General features: G+C 38.4%; 1 protein-coding gene across 1 annotated transcript; it reads left to right on the top strand.

Annotated features, from left to right (window-relative positions):
• The first annotated feature begins 15164 nt into the window (after positions 1–15164).
• On the top strand, positions 15165–17070 carry LOC133739193 (uncharacterized). Its single transcript, XM_062166931.1, has 2 exons — positions 15165–15635; positions 16504–17070. Exons 1-2 carry the CDS (start codon positions 15291–15293, stop codon positions 17011–17013), a joined length of 855 nt encoding a protein of 284 aa, XP_062022915.1. The 5' UTR covers positions 15165–15290; the 3' UTR covers positions 17014–17070.
• Positions 17071–18602: the final 1532 nt, after the last annotated feature.

Genomic DNA, 18602 nt, shown 5'->3' on the forward strand with positions numbered 1-18602 from the left:
TTTTGTTTGAGTTTTTATAATCCATGGATTTACTTAATCCACGGATTGTTTAAATTCTATATCGACTCTGATTGATTCTAATAGATTGATTTAGTAGTATTTGTTTAGATTTTACAAGTCCTTATGATGTTTTTTGTAGGTTAATTTTTTTTTCTTCTTCTTTAAAAGCAATTGATGTATGTATCCAACTATAATGCTATATCAATGACAAAAAAGTATACACACACACACACACACACACACACACACACACACACACACATATATATATATATATATGGCAATCTACCATTCTTTATGTTGTGTATAATGATATATGAATAATAAGTGAAAACTAATCGGCCAAAATGTTACACAAAAAATAAAGTAGTAAACTAATGATATAATTTATTTCATATCTAATTTGCAAAAGAAACATGTGTGTATGTAGAGTCTATTCTGGCTTTAGATGAATATATGTATATATATCGGCACCCGGCTTCGGGTTTGATTCAAAAAAAAGAAACATGTGTGTATGTATCATCTTAACAATACCATTGAAAGTGAGCTTAATTAGCTAGAATGATTAAGGCTTCCAGAGCTATAGTGATAAAAAAAATATAAAAAAAATTATTAGATGAGAGCAGAGGTAGAGGCAGAGGAGGATAGTGGGAAGATAGGTCTAAAACAAAATGGATGAGTGTCACCTATTGAGAGCTGCTTCTTCTTCTTTTTTTCTTTTTTTGGTGAAGAGCTTCTTCATTTTTTGAGTGAGAAAGAATCCATCAAAATCTCTTGGGAAGTGGTTGGATTGTTTTTTAGTTTTGATATGTATAAAAAGCACTATAAAATCCTCCAAAATCCAGCATTTAATGAAATCCTTAAAAATCCGTATACTTTTGAATATCTGCAGATTTGAATGGATAATTTTAAATCTTAATTGAATACATCAAGATTTTAAAGGATTGTTTAAAATCTCAATTGAATACCCATAGACTTTCAAAATACAAAAAAATCTTGTAGACTCTTAAATGAATACACCCCCCTTAGGATCAGATATGTAATGATTTGAACTTTCGTTATTAATTTCTTGTAATTTTTCTTCAAATTAATAAAGGTTCAGTTTGTACAAATTCTTGTTTTTGTGCCTTGTTCTTATGTTAGAGCAACTCCAACAGCTTCTCTAGCTATAATTTTTGCATTAGGGAAGCAAAAGTCAAAGCATTTTTCTTCTCCAACTTCAACAGATTCCTCTATTTTATAGCAATCTCGAAAATCTCCATAATTTTTCCTTAAAAATTTAGAGATTGCTGTAAATTTAATCAGGGAAATTTGTTTTCCTCACTATCCCTAAAATAAGGATAGTTATAGAAGATCTAGTGGAGCAAAAGTAGCTCATTTTTTCCTAAAATAAAGAAAAATTAAAATATGAGGAAGCTGTTGGATCAGTTGCTCTTATTTGATAAATAGAAATATTTCGGATGATAACTACTCGAAACAATATGTTTTCGAGATCTTAAATGTTGACTTTTTATTCATTACGATTTTGTGAAAACTTTTTTCACCGAAGTCGTAAAACACGTCGATACGAGTTCGTGGATAGGAGGCACACTAAATTCGAGATCCTATGAAAAAGTTATGTTCAGCGGAATATTTACTATTTTGGGAAAAAAATTTATAGATTGAAAAATTCCGAAAAAAAAAAAAAATCAAAATTTTACACTCCAAAAAGAATTTCTCTCCGTAGAAAACCCTAATCCGACTCGTTTTCCACCAACCTGACCCGAACCCATCTCTGTCGTCCGGCGTCGCACGGTAGTTTTCTTCCTCTCTCTCTCTCTCCTCTACCTACCCCGATCAATCATTCACCTCGAAACTCACTGTGCATGGCGCACAGCAAGGGCCGAAACATGACGACGGGTCGCTGTTGTTGTTCAGGCCGATTCCGGCAGCCTTCGGGCTCAGACCCGACTTGGTTTTGTAGCTCTCCTCTTGCTCTTTCCATTTATACCAATCTTGAAGCTCGATTCACACCATGGAGCTCGGATTCTCGATTTGAAATTCCAGCCACCGCGAGCTTCCAAGAGATATCTAGCTCGATCTAGGCCAAATCGACCTTAATGCCAAGTATAAAAGTTGGTCATCTTGTTATGCTCTTCATTTAAAAGTTCATTGGGCGGCATGTGGCGATGTGTCCAGCCTCTTTTGGAGCTTTTTTTTACTCCATTATTCTCTACTCGTCGATACGAGCATATGAAGATATCTTTATTTTGTCATAGTTCAATCATTTTAACATGTTAGGTTAAACGTAGCTTCAGCTTGTCTGGTTTTCAATTCGTGAGGATTTGACCGTTGGTTCTTCTTTTCAGTTTATCAAATTAACCCTCGAAGTGTTCCGGAGACCTTTGGTGGTCACATGTGAAGTTTCACCTCGATTAGCTTAACCTTCGGTTTTTAGCTCTAGTGCACGATTCAAACTTTAAACTCTTTTGTTTTCGTTGGTACTAAGTTGAGACCTTAATTTTCTTAGGTGTTTAATGAAGTGTGTTCTATACTTTATCTCGTTTTGTGTGTGAAGACGCAGCGGAATATTGAGGTGAGTAAATCTCATGATGTTCTCTTATGAACGGAGTTACATTACTGTTTTGGATTTAATTGTTAATTTGTGAAATCATTATCAAACATAAATATTGTTTTAAATTCTATGAACTTGATCGGCTACAGTTCATAGGTAAGTGAAAATTGAATTTTGACTTAAAATGCTTTTTGGTTTATGTTAACTGTGAACTATAGTTGTTATTAGTGGCTTTCCTGAGATGATGATTACACGTGCACGCGAGTGTGTACTACCCCAGAAATTTGTTATTAATTTCTGAAGATTTTTCAGAAATTATTAAGTTGGTTGTTTGTAAGACTACGTGGTTCGGGGGTGGAGTGGAAGTGTTTCAGACGAATAAGTACTCGAAACGTTTTGTTTACAAACGGTCAAGGTTTGAATTTTTATTCATTGGTTTCTCTGAAAACTTCCTTCATAAAAGTTGTAGAGCGCATCAATATGAATTCGTGGTTATAGGGTACGCGAAAATCGGAGATTGTATGAAGAAGTTATGGTCAGCGGAAGTTATTTTCTTTTTTGAAAATTTAGTATAAATAGGGAAATTCCGAAAAAATTATCAGATTTCCATTTTGGGCCGATTTCCAGGAATTTCCAAAACCCAAACTCTCCCAAATATCCAAGTGACGTAACTCGAATACACCCGATTCAACCAGGCATGAACTCGCTCCTCCGGCGACATCCGGAGACGACACCGGCCCAGAACTGATCGCCACTACCTCGCCGTCATCCCCCATCAGCTCACTTCCTCCGTGGAGCACCGTAAGCGACGGATCGAAGCAGCGAAACTCGACGGCGGTGATTCGACGTTGCTTCGGCAGATTCCGGCGATGGTTTGGCTTAAAATTACCCTCGTTTTGAAGCTTTTCTCCTCCTGGTTCCAACCATACCAACCTTGCAACTCGATTCGACCGGTGGAGCTCCGATTTCTGATTTGAAGCTTTGAGCTTTCAGCGTCGATCCCGGCCTATCTAGGCAGAATTGGCCTTAGCTCCAGGTATGAAAGTTGTTCTACTTAGTGTACTCTACATTATGGACGGTTGGATTGACCTGGTTTTGAGGTCGGAGTGACTAGGTTTTATTTCAAATGCGGGATTCGAATTTTAATCGCTTTGAGTTTTGATGTACTGAGTCGTGAATTTGTTGCTTAGGTGCGCGACAGGATCACTGTGAGAAAGGTTGGTTTTTATCTCAATTTGTGTAAGAAGATGCAGCGGAATTTTGAGGTGAGTAAATCTCACAATGTTCATTTACGAACAAACTTACCTTATTGCCTTGGAGTTATTAATTTAACTATGACTATAGTTGACAATAGTGGCATTCCTGAGTGAATGATGACTACATATATATATATATATATATATATATATATATATATATATATATATATATATATATATATATATATATTTATGTGAAATATATATCTCCATTTTTTCAAATAGAAGTTGAATGCATTAGATCAACAACCAAAGGCTAAAGTCTACAAAGTTTACATAAACCATCCAGCAAGAAAATCGGAACTGCCTATTTAAACCAAAGCAAACTATTAAGAATCTCTGGGACACTCACAATTAAGCGAGCCTATATATATAAGAATGAAAAAGCCTCGCCTCCTACGGAAAAGAAATCATTCAACTAGCCCTCACTTGCCAGTCACGCAATTGTGGTATAACCAAGAAACTAGAAATGTCATAAAAGACTCATGGAAGTTTATCCAACTTCACATAGGCTCAATACCCTAATACATTAGAGCCCAATTTTCCTTTACCTGAGCCCAAGCCCAAATCAAATCTTGCCAAGTAGGAAGGCTCTCTTGCCTCATCAGCCCAAGGTTGAACCCAGGCCCTAACTCAAGCAAAGTGAGAAGAAGCCTGAACCTACATCTGCCAAGCCGCCGCCGCCGTCTTTGGTGGCCGGCCTTTCCTGTACTGCATCAGCCTCGAAGACTTGCTCTCTTCTACAAGACGCAGTCAACAATCCTCAGTCTAATCCCGCAAACTGGCTGGAACCAAGAACTGCACAAAGGACTAGCTGTAAAGAAATTCCCCGCTGCTCTGGTACAACGCACCAACCCCGACTCTCCTCTTCAAGCAATCCCCGAGTGAGCCTTGCCGTATGCAACACGTGCTAGCGCATAACCACCAACCCACAGATGATCATCGAGACACCTCATCACTGCAAGATCTGGCAGACATGGCTTGGCCGCCGCCTCTCTTTGCTCAGCTCTAGGGTTTAGAGCTGCTTTGGTTCCACTACCAACTCTTATTGTGAAATATATATCTCCTTGTGGACTTGATGTGCGATGAAAGCAATATGCATGATTTTGGTCATATTTTTATTTTGTGATGTGACTTTTCGGGAAACAATATATTGTGGAAATGATGATTTCTATTGTTTTGAAAAGTATTGAGATTGGTGTAACATTTTTGAGTCCTATGCAACTAGCTTAATGTTTTGGTCTTTGTACCAGGGTTCATAGATGGTGACCAAGAGTGGGAAATCTTTTATTTAGATTTGTGTAACATTTTGGGTTCTGTGCGACTTGCATAATGTTTTGGTCTTTGTACCAGGGGTCAAAGATGTGACCAAGAGTGGGAAATATTTTATTTAGATTTGTGTAACATTTTGGGACTTGTGCTACTTGTTTAATGTTGTGATCTGTGGAGATCGGGCGTCTGAAGACAAGATAGGTCTGAAGATCAAAGGTCACAGACTGTGACCAAGACATGATATCAAGAACCAAGCCTTTGGCTGGGTGATTGGTACTATCAGTTAGAGTTCTAGTTTGTCTTCCATTGTACTTTGTGGGGGTAATTGAGTGTTACTTGTGACTCACGAGTACGAGTTTTAAAAGAGAGTCTCGAAATTATTCTTTCTTTTATTGTCCATGAGGGACTTGGGTTTCATATTTGAATTGTTGAGATTTCAATTAATATGATTTTATCACGGAGTGACATGTGTTTCCTTTGGAGGAAAGGATGTTGAGATTTTGGAAGAAAATTATTCAAAGCGTGAGTTGCTTGCATGAGTTGAATGGGTGGATTTTTGGAGATTTGTGTGAGTTGCTTCCTTGAGTTGAAAGGGGTGGCTTTATGTCCTTAGCGTGAGTTGCTTTGGTGTGATTTCAATATAGTCTCCTAAACTAAACGATATGCAGGGATTACTATGATTTTGGATAGTGTGATTTTGTAATTCACCTTTGAGCTTTAAAATAATTTCAAATATTACTTGAAGTGATTTTGTTTTGACTATGATTGTGAAATTGAATGCTGAATCAAAGTCTGAGCATATAGATTTTAGTCACGAGTGGACTTGCTGATGCATGCTATTGAAAGATGAAAAATTGATAGTTGATGCTGTGACGTATGCTTATTGAGTGTTTAGGTTGAGTTGACTGAAGCTTGTATTTCTGTTTTGGTTGTTTAAGTTTACTCACACGAGCTTTCAAAAGCTTACCGAGTTTTGCACCCCGATGCACTATTTAATGGTGTAGGGGTTTATCCTGCAAGTGAGGGTGAGCGTGGTTGAAGCAGTAGAGCTTCCTTACTATTGCAGTGGTAGGTTTAACAACCTAACTGTGTTATGCACTTGTTAGTCTTCCGCTATGTAATGAGTGTAATTAATGTGTGTGTTTACTTATTGAGTTGTTGTTTCAGTTTAATTTATAAACTTCGTATAATGTAATATGGGAAAATTCTACAATGTGTTAACGTATGACATGCATACAATTGCCTTAAAAGTGGTAAAATGAGTCATTAAAATAGTAATATTAGTCCTCAAAGTGGTAACATGAGTCCTTAAAGTGGTAAATTTTCTTAGTTTACCATATGAGTCCTCAAAATAGTAATATTAGTCCTCAAAGTGGTAACACGAGTCCTTAAAGTGGTAAAAATAGTTGATGTATGAGAAATGTTAGCATACCATAGCTTTACCCAATGTAATATATGACTCTAAAGAATGAGTCTGTATTCACATTGCTGGTTTGGGACATCGTTAGTTGCTTGTGGTAAAAGAAAATTTTTATAGGTGTCTAGTGTTGATGTTTGGACCATCACACCTGGAATATTTGTGTTTGATTTAATTGTATTTTTATTGTGATTGAAAATCGGGGTGTGTGTGTGTGTGTGTGTAGTTACATGAAATATATATGTTGGTGGAATTGTATTGTGGTGAAAGCAATTTTTGCGATTTGGATTATATTATTGTTTTGAGACTTGACTTTTTGAGGAAAACAATATATTGTGAGAAAAATGATTTATATTGTTTTGAAAAATACTTTGAGTTGTGGAAAGTTGGAAACGATAATTGTAAAGAGTACAATTGTGATATTGTTTTAATGAGTTTTGTGGAACAATTTTGGGTCTAATATGACCTCTTTAAATGTTTTAGTCATTGTACCGAGAATCACAGTGGTGACTGAGGGCGAGCAAAATGGGAACCAAGCCCCTGGTTGAAAGGTCCAATCTAGTTAGAGCTATAGTCTATCTACCACTGTATTTTATGGGGGTAACTGCACGGTTATTGTGACTCATGAATACTGTTTTAAAGAAAGTCTATAGAGTATTCTTTCTTTTATGAATTAAATATTGTTTACTCCCTATACTTATAGGGTTTCATCGTTTCAGTCTCTGACCTTCGAATTTCACCTAAAAAGTCCCTGAACTCTCAATTTCCTCCCAATTGGTCCCTGCCGTCAAAATTTTCTGTTAAAATTGCTGAAATGTCTATTATGCCCTCACTTGTTTTTAATTTTTTTTTTCTCTCTCTTTTATTTCTTTTTTTCATTTCACCTCTTGAAGGTCAGTGGATTGGAACCATCTTGATGAGGAGATGAACAGAAGGAGGCGAGAGAGCTGGAAGAAGAAAAGGCAAAAATAAAAAAAATAAAAAAAGAGTGGAAGAGATTTTTTTTTTTTTTTTTTTAAAGTAATTTAGGGTATAATAGACTTTGTAGGGGAAGGTAACGAAGTTTTTGACGGATACTTGACGGCAGGGACCAATTGGGAGGAAATTGAGAGTTCAGGGACTTTTTAGGTGAAATTCGAAGGTCAGGGACTGAAACGATGAAACTCTATAAGTATAGGGAGTAAGCAGTATTTATTGTCCAAGAGGGACATTGTTTTCATATTTAAATTGTTGAGTTAATAAATGATATGAATGTCACTGTGGTGACTTGTGCTGTTCTTAAGAGAAAAGAATGTTGAGTTTTTTTTAAAAAGAATCATGGTGTTGATTTGTTTTCCTTGAGTTGAAAGGGTGATTTTGAGATGATAAGTCTTGTTGCTTTAATTTAATCTTAAGTTGAGATTTTATAAGCATGTGTCTGATTAGGTGATTTTGATTGAGTTTACTCATACAAGCTTAGAAAGCTCACCAGGTTTGTTGTTGCAACCCCGTGCACTATTCGATAGTGTAGGGGTTAATACTGCAAGTCAGGACAACCAGAGTTGAGGCCTCGGCATTGTTGCGGTAGTAGTTTTAGGTTCAGAAACCTATTTTGTTGTTCAGTGATTGATAGATTTCTGTTTTGTATTATGCTCTCTGTGAGCATTTACTTAGTATTTTGAGGTTTCAGTTTAATATGTAAACTCTGTGTAATGTAATATGTGACTCTAAAAAATGAGTTGTTTGAGTCATCGCGTTCTGGATTGTTCTTTTATTTAATAACTTTTTGGTTATTCTATATTCGAAATTCGGGGCTCGACAAGATACATGGATGATGAGTAAGGTACTGAGAGTCAGTATTTTTTCATAAAGATGTTCTACTAAGGGTCAATACTTATATATTCGCATATCACATACATAGATTAATCGCAGCGCCACAAGTTTTTGTGGAAGCGGTTGATCAATTTGGCTCGGGTTACCGACCTCCAAGCCAATACCAATTAAGGGAGCCATTATTGAAGGAAGAGGTAGAGAGAACTAAAAGTTCATTGAAGAAGCAAGAAGAAGAGTGGGCTTTGAATGGTTGCTCTATTATGACCGATGCTTGGAGCGACAAGAAAAGAAGAAGTATCATGAATTTGTGTGTCAAGTGTGCGGAAGGCACAACTTTTCTTTCTTCCAAGGAAGCATCGGATGAGGCACACACCAGGACATATATTTTTGAATATGTGGACAAGTGCATTGAAGAAGTTGGGCCACAAAATGTGGTTGAAGTGGTGACTGACAATGCTTCAAATAATATGACAGCGGGAGATTTGATGAAGTTGGAGAGGCCAAACATATTTTGGACTTCATGTGCTACTCACACCTTGAATCTTATGCTTCAAGGAATTGGCAACCAACCTAGATTCAAAGGAGTGATTGAGAGGGCAAAGAGCTTCACCATCTACATTTATGCACATTACAAGACTTTGACATTGATAAGGAAGTTTACAAAAAAAAAAGAGACATAGTGATGTCGGGAGTCACAAGATTTGCAACCGCTTTCCTCACTTTGCAAAGCTTGATGGAGAAGAAGAATGAGTTAAAGCTATTATTACTAGTGGTGAATGGAATAAAAGCAAGCATGCAAAGAGTGTGAAAGGGAAGGCGGCGGTGAATATTGCTTTGAGTGCTTCTTTTTGGAATGGGGTAAGTCTTTGCTTGAAAGTGTTTACTCCTTTAGTCAAGGTGCTTCGCCTTGTTGATGGGGATAAAAAGCCATCAATGGGCTTTGTGTATGGAAAACTACTTAGAGCCAAAGAGGAGATTAAAATGGCATTCAAATATCAAGAAACTCACTATCATCCAATCCTTGACATTATTGATGGGAAAGCCCGTGATCGACTTGATAGTCCATTGCATTTAGCGGGCTACCTCTTCAACTCTTACTACACATATGCCAATCCAAGCATTGGAAATGATAATGTGGTCATGCATGGATGGTTTCTTCACTTTTGTTGAGATATTCTTTCCCGATGACATTCAAGCTCAAAATTTGGTGACAAATGTAGAGTTGCACAAGTATTTGAAGAAATAGGGTGGATTTGGAAGAGCTTTGGCCAACGTGGGATGCACACAAAATGATGACAATTATGATCTGGGTAAGAAATACCAACTTAATTTTTTATATAGCTAATTGTTATTGTTTTCTTTGTTTTACTTTTGGAGTTTTGGCTAATTCATAATTGTTGTTGTTTTGTTTATGTTTTTTTTAGTTGTATGGTGGAATATTTATGGAAAAAATGTACCAAAATTGCAAAGAATGGCTAAAAAGATACTTTCATTGACCACAAGTTCATCCGGATGTGAGAGAAATTGGAGCGCTTTTGAGGGGGTAGGTACTTATTTAGTTGTGCACTTATACAAACTAGTAAGCAAGTAGTAATGTAGTTTACTAATTTTAACTCATAATATACTATTTTTTTTCCCTTAATGTAGATCCATACAAAGAAAAGGAATAGACTAGATACAAGAAGGTTGAACAATTTAGTCGATGTCCAATTCAATACCAAGATCATCAACAAAAAGAGAAGAATGAAAGAGAAGAATGTGGATGTACTACTTGCTAGTGAAGCTACTGTTTGAACTCAAAATGAGCATTTTGGCCTGACAATGCGTGTTTTGGAGAAATTGAGCCAATGTCAGTGGCTCAAGCTATATATTGTCGACAAGTTCGAAATATATTATTTAGAGGCTAAATAAAGCCTACCTCCAGAATTATGGAAGATTATGCGAGCTGCAAGAAAAGGAAATAATGGAAGCATGAAAATGAAAAGTCAACTTTAGCGCATTTTCCTACTTCGGCTAGGAGAAACCGAGCTAAACAAGGAAGGAGGGGCGGCAGACTAACCAAACGAAATGAATAGTGCAAGAGCTAGTTTGGAGTGGAAAATCTTTAAACAATCAGTCCAATTTTCTGAAAGACAAAACTGGAAAACCGGACCTGTAAGGAGTCCAGCAGCGTTTCCGACCCAACCACATGGAAGTAAGCTCTGAAATTTTAGCAGAATGATCTACACTCATGGTGGATCATTTGATATGAAGAAGTCGAAGGCCCATTCTGAATTCTTGGTGGAGATATAATTGAAGGAATAAAGGAGCAGAAAGTGACTCAAAACCACTCCAAAACTCATCATTTTCAATTCCATTAGTGCTTAAGTGCCTAACCCACCATAATTCCATTTAGTGCTCCATAATTCCATTAAGTGGTCCATGATTCCGTTAGTGCTTAATAGAAAAACCTATCATGATTCCATTAATGCTTAAATGGAAAACCCATCATGATTTGTTTAAGGCCAACCGCTATGGCTTGGTAGCCTATATATAGAGGCTACAACAAGTAACACAACACACAAAATTCAATCAACTAATCTCTACGATTATCCAAGCCTCCTTGGAGCAACCAACTCTCTCTCTTACCAGTGACCACACTCCAGTCCCAGTCTCCTCGGGAGCCGACTGTCAGTACCACCAAACCCTCTGTCAACGTGCTTCGGTCCTAGTCTCCTCAGGAGCCGACTGTAGTGCCGCGACCACAACAGTTACGGAACCAGCCAAGCAAGGGTAACGCCCTCGCAAACCAGCTAAGCTAAAGTCACGCTTTAGCAAGTTCTCCCCACTTTCCAGTGATTTTCGCTCTGCTCGATCTACAACGTCGAGTATCGATTGTGATTTCGAAGAAGCTAAGCAAATGTCCTCACCACGAGGCACAAAGAATCCCGCGACGAGGTTGGTGCTCTCCTCGTCCACAATCGCATGAAAGAAGTCAGGTCAAGGGACACCCCTGACGACCGCACCCGAACGGTGCTGGCACGCCCGCAAGAAAAGAGACTGTTGACCAGCTGCAACAAAACTGGAGCCAAACAGCTACTATGGCACAAGGATGGATTGTTGATGGTGGTGATGAAGATGTTGAGTCAGATCTTACTAGTGAAATGGTTGGAGAGGGATCATGAGTGGATAGTAGCTTAGAGCCTAAGAGAAGTTCTAGACTTCAAGAAATTAGAGAACTTCATGAGGAGGATTTTGTATCGGATGAAGAGGAAGAAGATGAGATGGATTTTGTGTTTGAGTCCGATACGGAGGGAGTACTAGAGGGATATGAAGAAGAAGAATTTGAGGAATAGGCTTGCAAGAATCAAATTTGCAATTGCTTTTTATTTCTAAGAACTCATTATTTCATTGTTGTTGAACATTTTATCCATATTATAAGTATTTTCACTATTTTCAAACATTATAATACCTTTTATATTTATATTTATATAATTATATGTTAAAAAAATAAAAATAAAACTATATTAAAAAAAAAAAACGCTCCTAAGCCCCTGGGCGCTACTCCCCGGGCTTCTGACCGACTAGGGCATAGCGTTTTTTAGAACCTTGGTATCTAATGGTAATTTGCTACATTTAAGTTAAGTTGTATTATTTTCTACTATTAGGTTTACATCCAACGATGATTGAGCATAGTTTTCATAGTCAGTTACTCACCAAATGACACTAGAGTAAGGTTTATTGGTCACTTTGAATAAAATAAAATAGGACTAAATACTGTTTAGTCCTTGAACTTTTGCCCTAAAAACACTTCAGTCCATGGCCTTCTAATTTCACATGTTTAGTCCCTGTACTTCAAAATTTCAAACCAATAGGTCCTTGCTATTACTCTCCATCCAAAAATTCCGTTAAACCGCTGATGTGGCAGTCTCTCCGCGATAAAATGACTATTATACCCTCACTTTCTCTTTTTTTTTTTCCTTAATTAATTTTTTTTTTTTTTAATTTTTCTCTATTTTTTAGTTTCTGCTTACCCTCTCTCCAAAACCCCCAACCTCTTCTCTCTTTGAATAACCACTTCCCAACCATTGAAACCCAGAAATTTTACATGTTCATGAACCAAATCCAAATAAAAAAGGAGAAAAAAAATTGCAACAATTCTTCTCCCAAACCCAAATCGATTAGACAAAAAGAAAAGAAAACTAAAACTAACACTTCTCCAATGTCCATCCCATCCAATTCTCATCCGCATTTCTCTACTCCTCCATGAAAATACTGTCCTAAATCGACTGGATACCCTCGCTGACCCGATTGCTTTCGAATGCATCGTTATCCAAATCTGAATTGGGCTCCAACCCAAGAACTCGAAGCCCTTGCGGAGCTAGAAAGTCACCGAATTCAAGATGGAGCCCTGAGAATTTGACTCGGCCATAACCCTAGCCCCAAATTGGAATTTGACTCGAGATCATCGCCGTCGTCACCTTCGATCTCTAGTTCGGTCACAAACGGATCCGAACCCGAGACGAGGACGCAGTTGTTGGGGGATGATGGGAGGAGGCGCGATAGTCGAAGAGATCGGTGACGAAGTAGCTGACGTCACCGTCGGAATCGGAGGCAGCATTGGAGAAGAAGTCGCCGTCGGAGCTGCGGGAATTGATGAGATCGGCGAAGGGGTTGAAGTTGTGATGGGTGCACCAGCGGGTGAGTCGGGGCGGGTCGGGTTGGTTTGGTGGCTCTGGGTCGCTAGGTAGGTGAGGAGTCTCAGCTTTAAGGCGTCGATGACCGAGATGATGGCTTTGCCGCCGAAGCCATGGGCAATTTGGATATGGGCTTGGAAATGCAGAGCAATTCAAAGTTAAAATCTTGGCGACGGAGGAGTAGGAGTGGAGAAGTGAACTGGAAGAGAAGGAAGAGGGTATTATCAGAAAGCTTCGATGTCGACAGTAAAAAAAAAAAAAAAAAGAGAGAAAAGAATTAATTAATTAATTTTAAAAAAATGAAGTGAGGATATAATAGTCATTTTATCGCAGAGAGACTGCCACGTCAGCGCTTTAACGGAATTTTTGGACAGAGAGTAACGGCAACGACCTATTGGTTCGAAATTTTGAAGTACAGTGACAAAACGTGTGAAATTAGAAGGTCAGAGACTGAAGTTTTTAGGGCAAAAATTCAAGGACTAAACAGTATATATAGGTCACTAAAATAAAAACAAATCGCTACCTCTATACCAGATATGCATGACCTCGGTTGCTTCGTTTATTAGCCAACCATCCAATAATGACCGAATTTAATTCCTTACCTAAAGAGTACTATAAAATGGGATTATACCATAAACTGGTAGAAAAAAGTCTTAATCCCAATAAATTAGGGAAAATGCTCGTTTACCCAATTTTAGGCTAAAAATTGCCCACTTGCTCCACCAACTGTTTTTTAACCCCACTTACCCAAAACACTCTAAGGGATTATTTCCCCTTTACCCAATTAATTCTTTTTTATTTTTTTTTGAGACTTTTTTGCCCTCTCCTTCTTTCTCACTTAGAGAGAGAAGTCACCTTCCACCTTGCTGTGCTCCGGTGACCAGTGGTCGGCGCGGTCTCCGGCGACCGGTGACGGAACTCCGGCGAACGGTGACCGGATTCCGGCGACCGGTGACCGGAATCCGGAATCTGGCTATTATTGCCCCCCAGTAATCATATTACTGCCCCCCAGTAATCATATTATTGCCTCCCAAAAATCATATTATTGCCGTCCAGTGAATTGTATGAACTCCAAAAACCAAAATGAATACACTACAGGAAGAATTGATCAATTTATAATCATATTACTGCCCCCCAGTAATCATATTATTGCCCCCCAATACAAAGTCCAATGTTTCTACTGCCTCCCAATAGACCACCAAAAATGCACATTTTTGTAGGATTCACAGATAATTTGACTTTAATACACAGAAAACAACAGGTAACTTATTAAAACACCACACTATAGTGATCCCTGTCCCTCATATAAAAGTCTACTGGGGGCCAATAATGTGTCTACTGCCCCAGTAGACCATCAAACAAACCCCACAGTTACATTGCAATTCCCCCCCCCCCCCTTCCTCATTCTCGGGGTTCACAGTGTACAAAAAAAAAAAAAAGTGCTATGGGCACCCAAAAATTGCTCTGGGCACCCAAAAGTGTGAAGCCGGTCCCTCCTCCTCCTCCGTCGGACGACGACGACGAGCGCGCCAAGAAGAAGCACAAGCTCATCCTCGGAATCAAACACCAACAGCCAAATCGCAAACCTGGGATTGTTTGCAGCCATCCCTGCCACCGGCGTAAAATTCCTCCGTCGCCGCCTAGGAATACCTGCATTAAATTTCGCTCCAGCAGACCCTCCGCCGTTGGCGACTCGGCTTGATCTCCTCCACCGTCGTGGAACTGGAATGCGACTGCTTGATTTAGGATTTGAAGTCGTACTGAACCAGACCGAGCGGGAAAAGCAGCAAGCATAGGAAAAACCCTCGCCGCCGATCTGCTTGGCTCTCCCTCGATTTTGACAAACCGAACCCATTTTTCGATCTGCAGACATGGAGAGAGAGAGAGAGAGACTGAGACTGAGACTGAGACTAAGACAAGTTAAGAGAGAGAGGCTGTGACTGAGACGAGTTGAGAGAGAGAGACTGAGACTGAAATCGGTGAAGGTGGAGGAAAGTGAAATAGATCGAAGACAGAGGGGGAGGAGAGAGAGTATGAAAGGAGAGAGTTGATTAATAGGGGCAAAATTGTAAGTAGATGTTAGATTGGGTAAATGGGGTTAAAAATCTCTTAGTGGAGTAAGTGGGCAATTTTTAGGCTAAAATTAGGTAAGTGGTCACGGCCCCAATAAATTACCCATCTTCTTTCAAAAAAAAAAAAAATTACCCATCTTTCATATCTCCTATTTGATATTTTGTCCACAGAGAGTTTGAGATCTCAACTTTCAGTTCTTCAATCAAGAAAGAAGAATCATATTGTTGATGGTGAGCATGGCATGGCCAATCATATTTGTTTTTCCACCACCAGCTTCTGTGTTCATCACAGCCATGTCAGTGATCAGCTTCGCAGGGTTAACCAATGCCGGGTTCTCGGAGGTAAGAGGAAAACACCTGCAGTATTCCAAGTTCTGGAAGACTAGCAATCAACCCGATTCTCAAAAATCAAAGCAAATTTACATATCTTCTAGGAGAGGGATGCAAATCGCTTATACTCCCGCATTTCTTGCTGGTCTCACGTCCTTGGTGTTCTTTCCCCATAACGATGATATCAGATATCTATTGCTTTCTTTAGCTCTCACCATTCATTTCCTCAAACGACTTTTGGAGGTACGATTACGTCGAATTTTACATCCCAGTTAATTTCCTTATATAAACTAATTGTTGAAATTCAAATTGATTGAAGAAGCTAAATCTACATATGTACATAGATATGCACGCCAGGTGTTTGATTTAATGTCTAACAAAAGCGTAGTCTGCTACTAGAGAGTTCGGAATGTACATTTACTTTAATTGGGGAATTTAACTATTGATTGCGTAAGATCTTGTACGGAAGAAACCGACCAGTATGTTTTGTTGATTTGATATCAATATTGTCCTAACTTAACACGTACATACTTAGCTATCAGATCAAAATCTCGTGTACTATGTGAGAGGCTATATTCTTTAACATTACATACACATAATAGCTGTTAAATCCCAAGTACATATATAAATGCAAACATAAGAAAGACACAGGCTTAATGGTGTTGTTACCCCATACGTAAAACTAAAACTAATTGAACCATCACCAGTACTGATGTCAATCTCTGTTAACAATATGAAGGCTCACATTTGGAAAGGAGGGATCTTGCAATAGAATTTATAGGGATTTGGGCCTCTCTAACTATTGTCAAATAATTTTGGTTGTGCTCTTAGATTACTTTATCAATCTCTAGCTGATAACCCAACATCAACAAAGCCATCCCATTTATAGGGTATTGGTCATTTACACATGCTAGATTTACAAGCTGCAACTGGCAAAATCTTGAGGTTTAGGCTTATTCTATCTATCATGGCAACAGATACATACTAGTTCTCAATTGAAGGTAGACATTTATCTCCTGGCCTACCCTGTCGTTGGTGGAAACTATGTCCCCTGCTGCCATTCACTATTGTTGTTAAAGCTTAATTTTTTTTCATCTTGTTTAATTTGTAGGTTCAATTTGTTCACAAGTACAGTGGAGGGGGGATGCTTGATACTGTGATTCCTATCTCTCTTAGTTACTTCATGTCTACTGTGACTGCGATTTATGCTCAACACCTTACTATAACCCAAGGGCTACCGGAGCCACCAATTGATTTGAAGTATACTGGAATTCTATTGTTTCTAATTGGGATATCTGGCAATTTCTACCATCACTACCTTCTTTCCCGATTGAGATCATCATCCTCTTCATCTCCGTCAAACTCAAAAAGCAATGATGATAAGGATTATAAGATTCCAAGGGGTGGAATGTTTGAGCTAGTGGTATGCCCTCACTATCTCTTTGAAATCATAGGATTTGTAGGGTTCTCTTTTATTTCTCAGACCTTGTATGCATTCGCCTTCGTGGCCGGAACAGCATTCTATTTGATTGGTAGGAGCTATGCTACTAGGAGATGGTATCTTTCTAAGTTTAAACATTTTCCCCAAAATGTCAAGGCTCTCATTCCATATCTTTATTAGATGTATGCATGTTTGTATCAGACTATAAATCAAGTATCATGTTAGAGATTTCAGAAATCCTCTATGTTTGGTGCAACATGTGTGACTAGTTTGTGATTGTTATTCTTGAGAATGTTTCTTTTAGTTCAGAATTTGTACTTCATGTTCTGTCGCAACATAGTTACGATCAGATACATGGATAATGACTAAGCTACTGAGGGTCAGTATTTTTTCATAAAGATGTTCTACTGAGGGTCAATACTTATATATTTGCATATCATATACACTGATTAATCGCAGCGCCACAAGTTTTTGTGATGGTAACATAAGCCACAGAAGAATAAAAAGGTCATCACAAATTTCCAGCACACATAGCAAGAGCCCTACATACTATACTACTTATTCAAGCTTCCTGCAACAATACATCTGTGTCATGCATGATCAGAAGTTTATGCTATAGTTTTCTGATTCCAATCCAAGTGTTGAGCAATAGTGGATTTTAAAACAGCCAACCCAGGAAATTCTAGTTTTACTTGGTGATTACTATGGCGAGGATGGATAAACCGAATGATTGATAGGCTGCGCCGTCATATATGGTTAAACTAATGACAGATTCTTATTTCAGACACATCAATGAAACAGAGGAAGAGTCTAGTGAAATACTATCTGGAGCTGGCAATGATGGGGATATAGCTAACCCTAGCAAGCTACCTAATCAACCCTGCAGGACATCTCTGCTAGATGCATGTTTTCAGGTTTCAAAAGCAAGGTACTGTAACATGTACATGAGTGCTCCTCAACCCGAGTAGGCGAGTACCCTTAAAAGCAAGACAACCTATAAGCAAAGAAAGTTGAAACTTAAAAGTCTTGGCTAGATCAAGAAAATTTATAAAGAGAAACCAAGACGAGAAACACGTGCGGAAATGTCTCAAAAGGTACTCATGCTTCTGATTAATTATGGATTGCAATGATGTTTCTGTTTTCTGAGGTAGCTAGGCACCGGAACATGTGTCTACATGTGCCCTAGGCACCGGAACATGTGTCTACATGTGCCCCTCATGACAAGTACCACTCAATGAAACCAAAGCTAGACAACCTACTTGCAAAGAAAGTTAAAAAGAAGTTGCCATTCTAAGAGAGTAAGAGTAAACATGTTAACTGTTGGAGCCACAAATATGTCTCGAACTCTCGATGATTCAACATTGTGCATTTCTTAACTAATTTGCTCCGGAAACGTCCCACACACATTCCTCGGAGAACGGAGAATTGGGATCCCAATTCTTTCAAAGTGGAAAACCCCTAGGGAAAAAATTCGATTAGTTGATTTGGCTGATGATTTGATGGATGATCTGATGGATTTAAAACTACTAGAAATTGTGCCCGCGTTTTACTGCGGGTTTTGGAACTACAACGATATTATTTAAGGACTAAATTCAAAAGCCTATAAAATATAGTTAACATGGTCATTATATCAACAACTATAAAACATCTCATTTATAAGTTGCAGCTTCATGCTAAGAAACGAAAACATTCAAGAAGAGCAGACATATATTGCTTTAAAGATACTACCATCATGAACAACAAATCTAGCAAGACATACCATGGGTTGC

Source organism: Rosa rugosa, chromosome 3 (genome assembly GCF_958449725.1).
Source record: "Rosa rugosa chromosome 3, drRosRugo1.1, whole genome shotgun sequence".
Taxonomy (NCBI): Eukaryota; Viridiplantae; Streptophyta; class Magnoliopsida; order Rosales; family Rosaceae; genus Rosa; species Rosa rugosa.

Bases quoted from the DNA above. Each gene is read 5' to 3' on its own strand.
- LOC133739193 (XM_062166931.1), top strand. From the start codon at position 15,291: ATGGTGAGCATGGCATGGCCAATCATATTTGTTTTTCCACCACCAGCT. The intron at 15,636-16,503 runs GTACGATTACGT...TTTAATTTGTAG, and splicing joins TCCTCAAACGACTTTTGGAG to GTTCAATTTGTTCACAAGTA.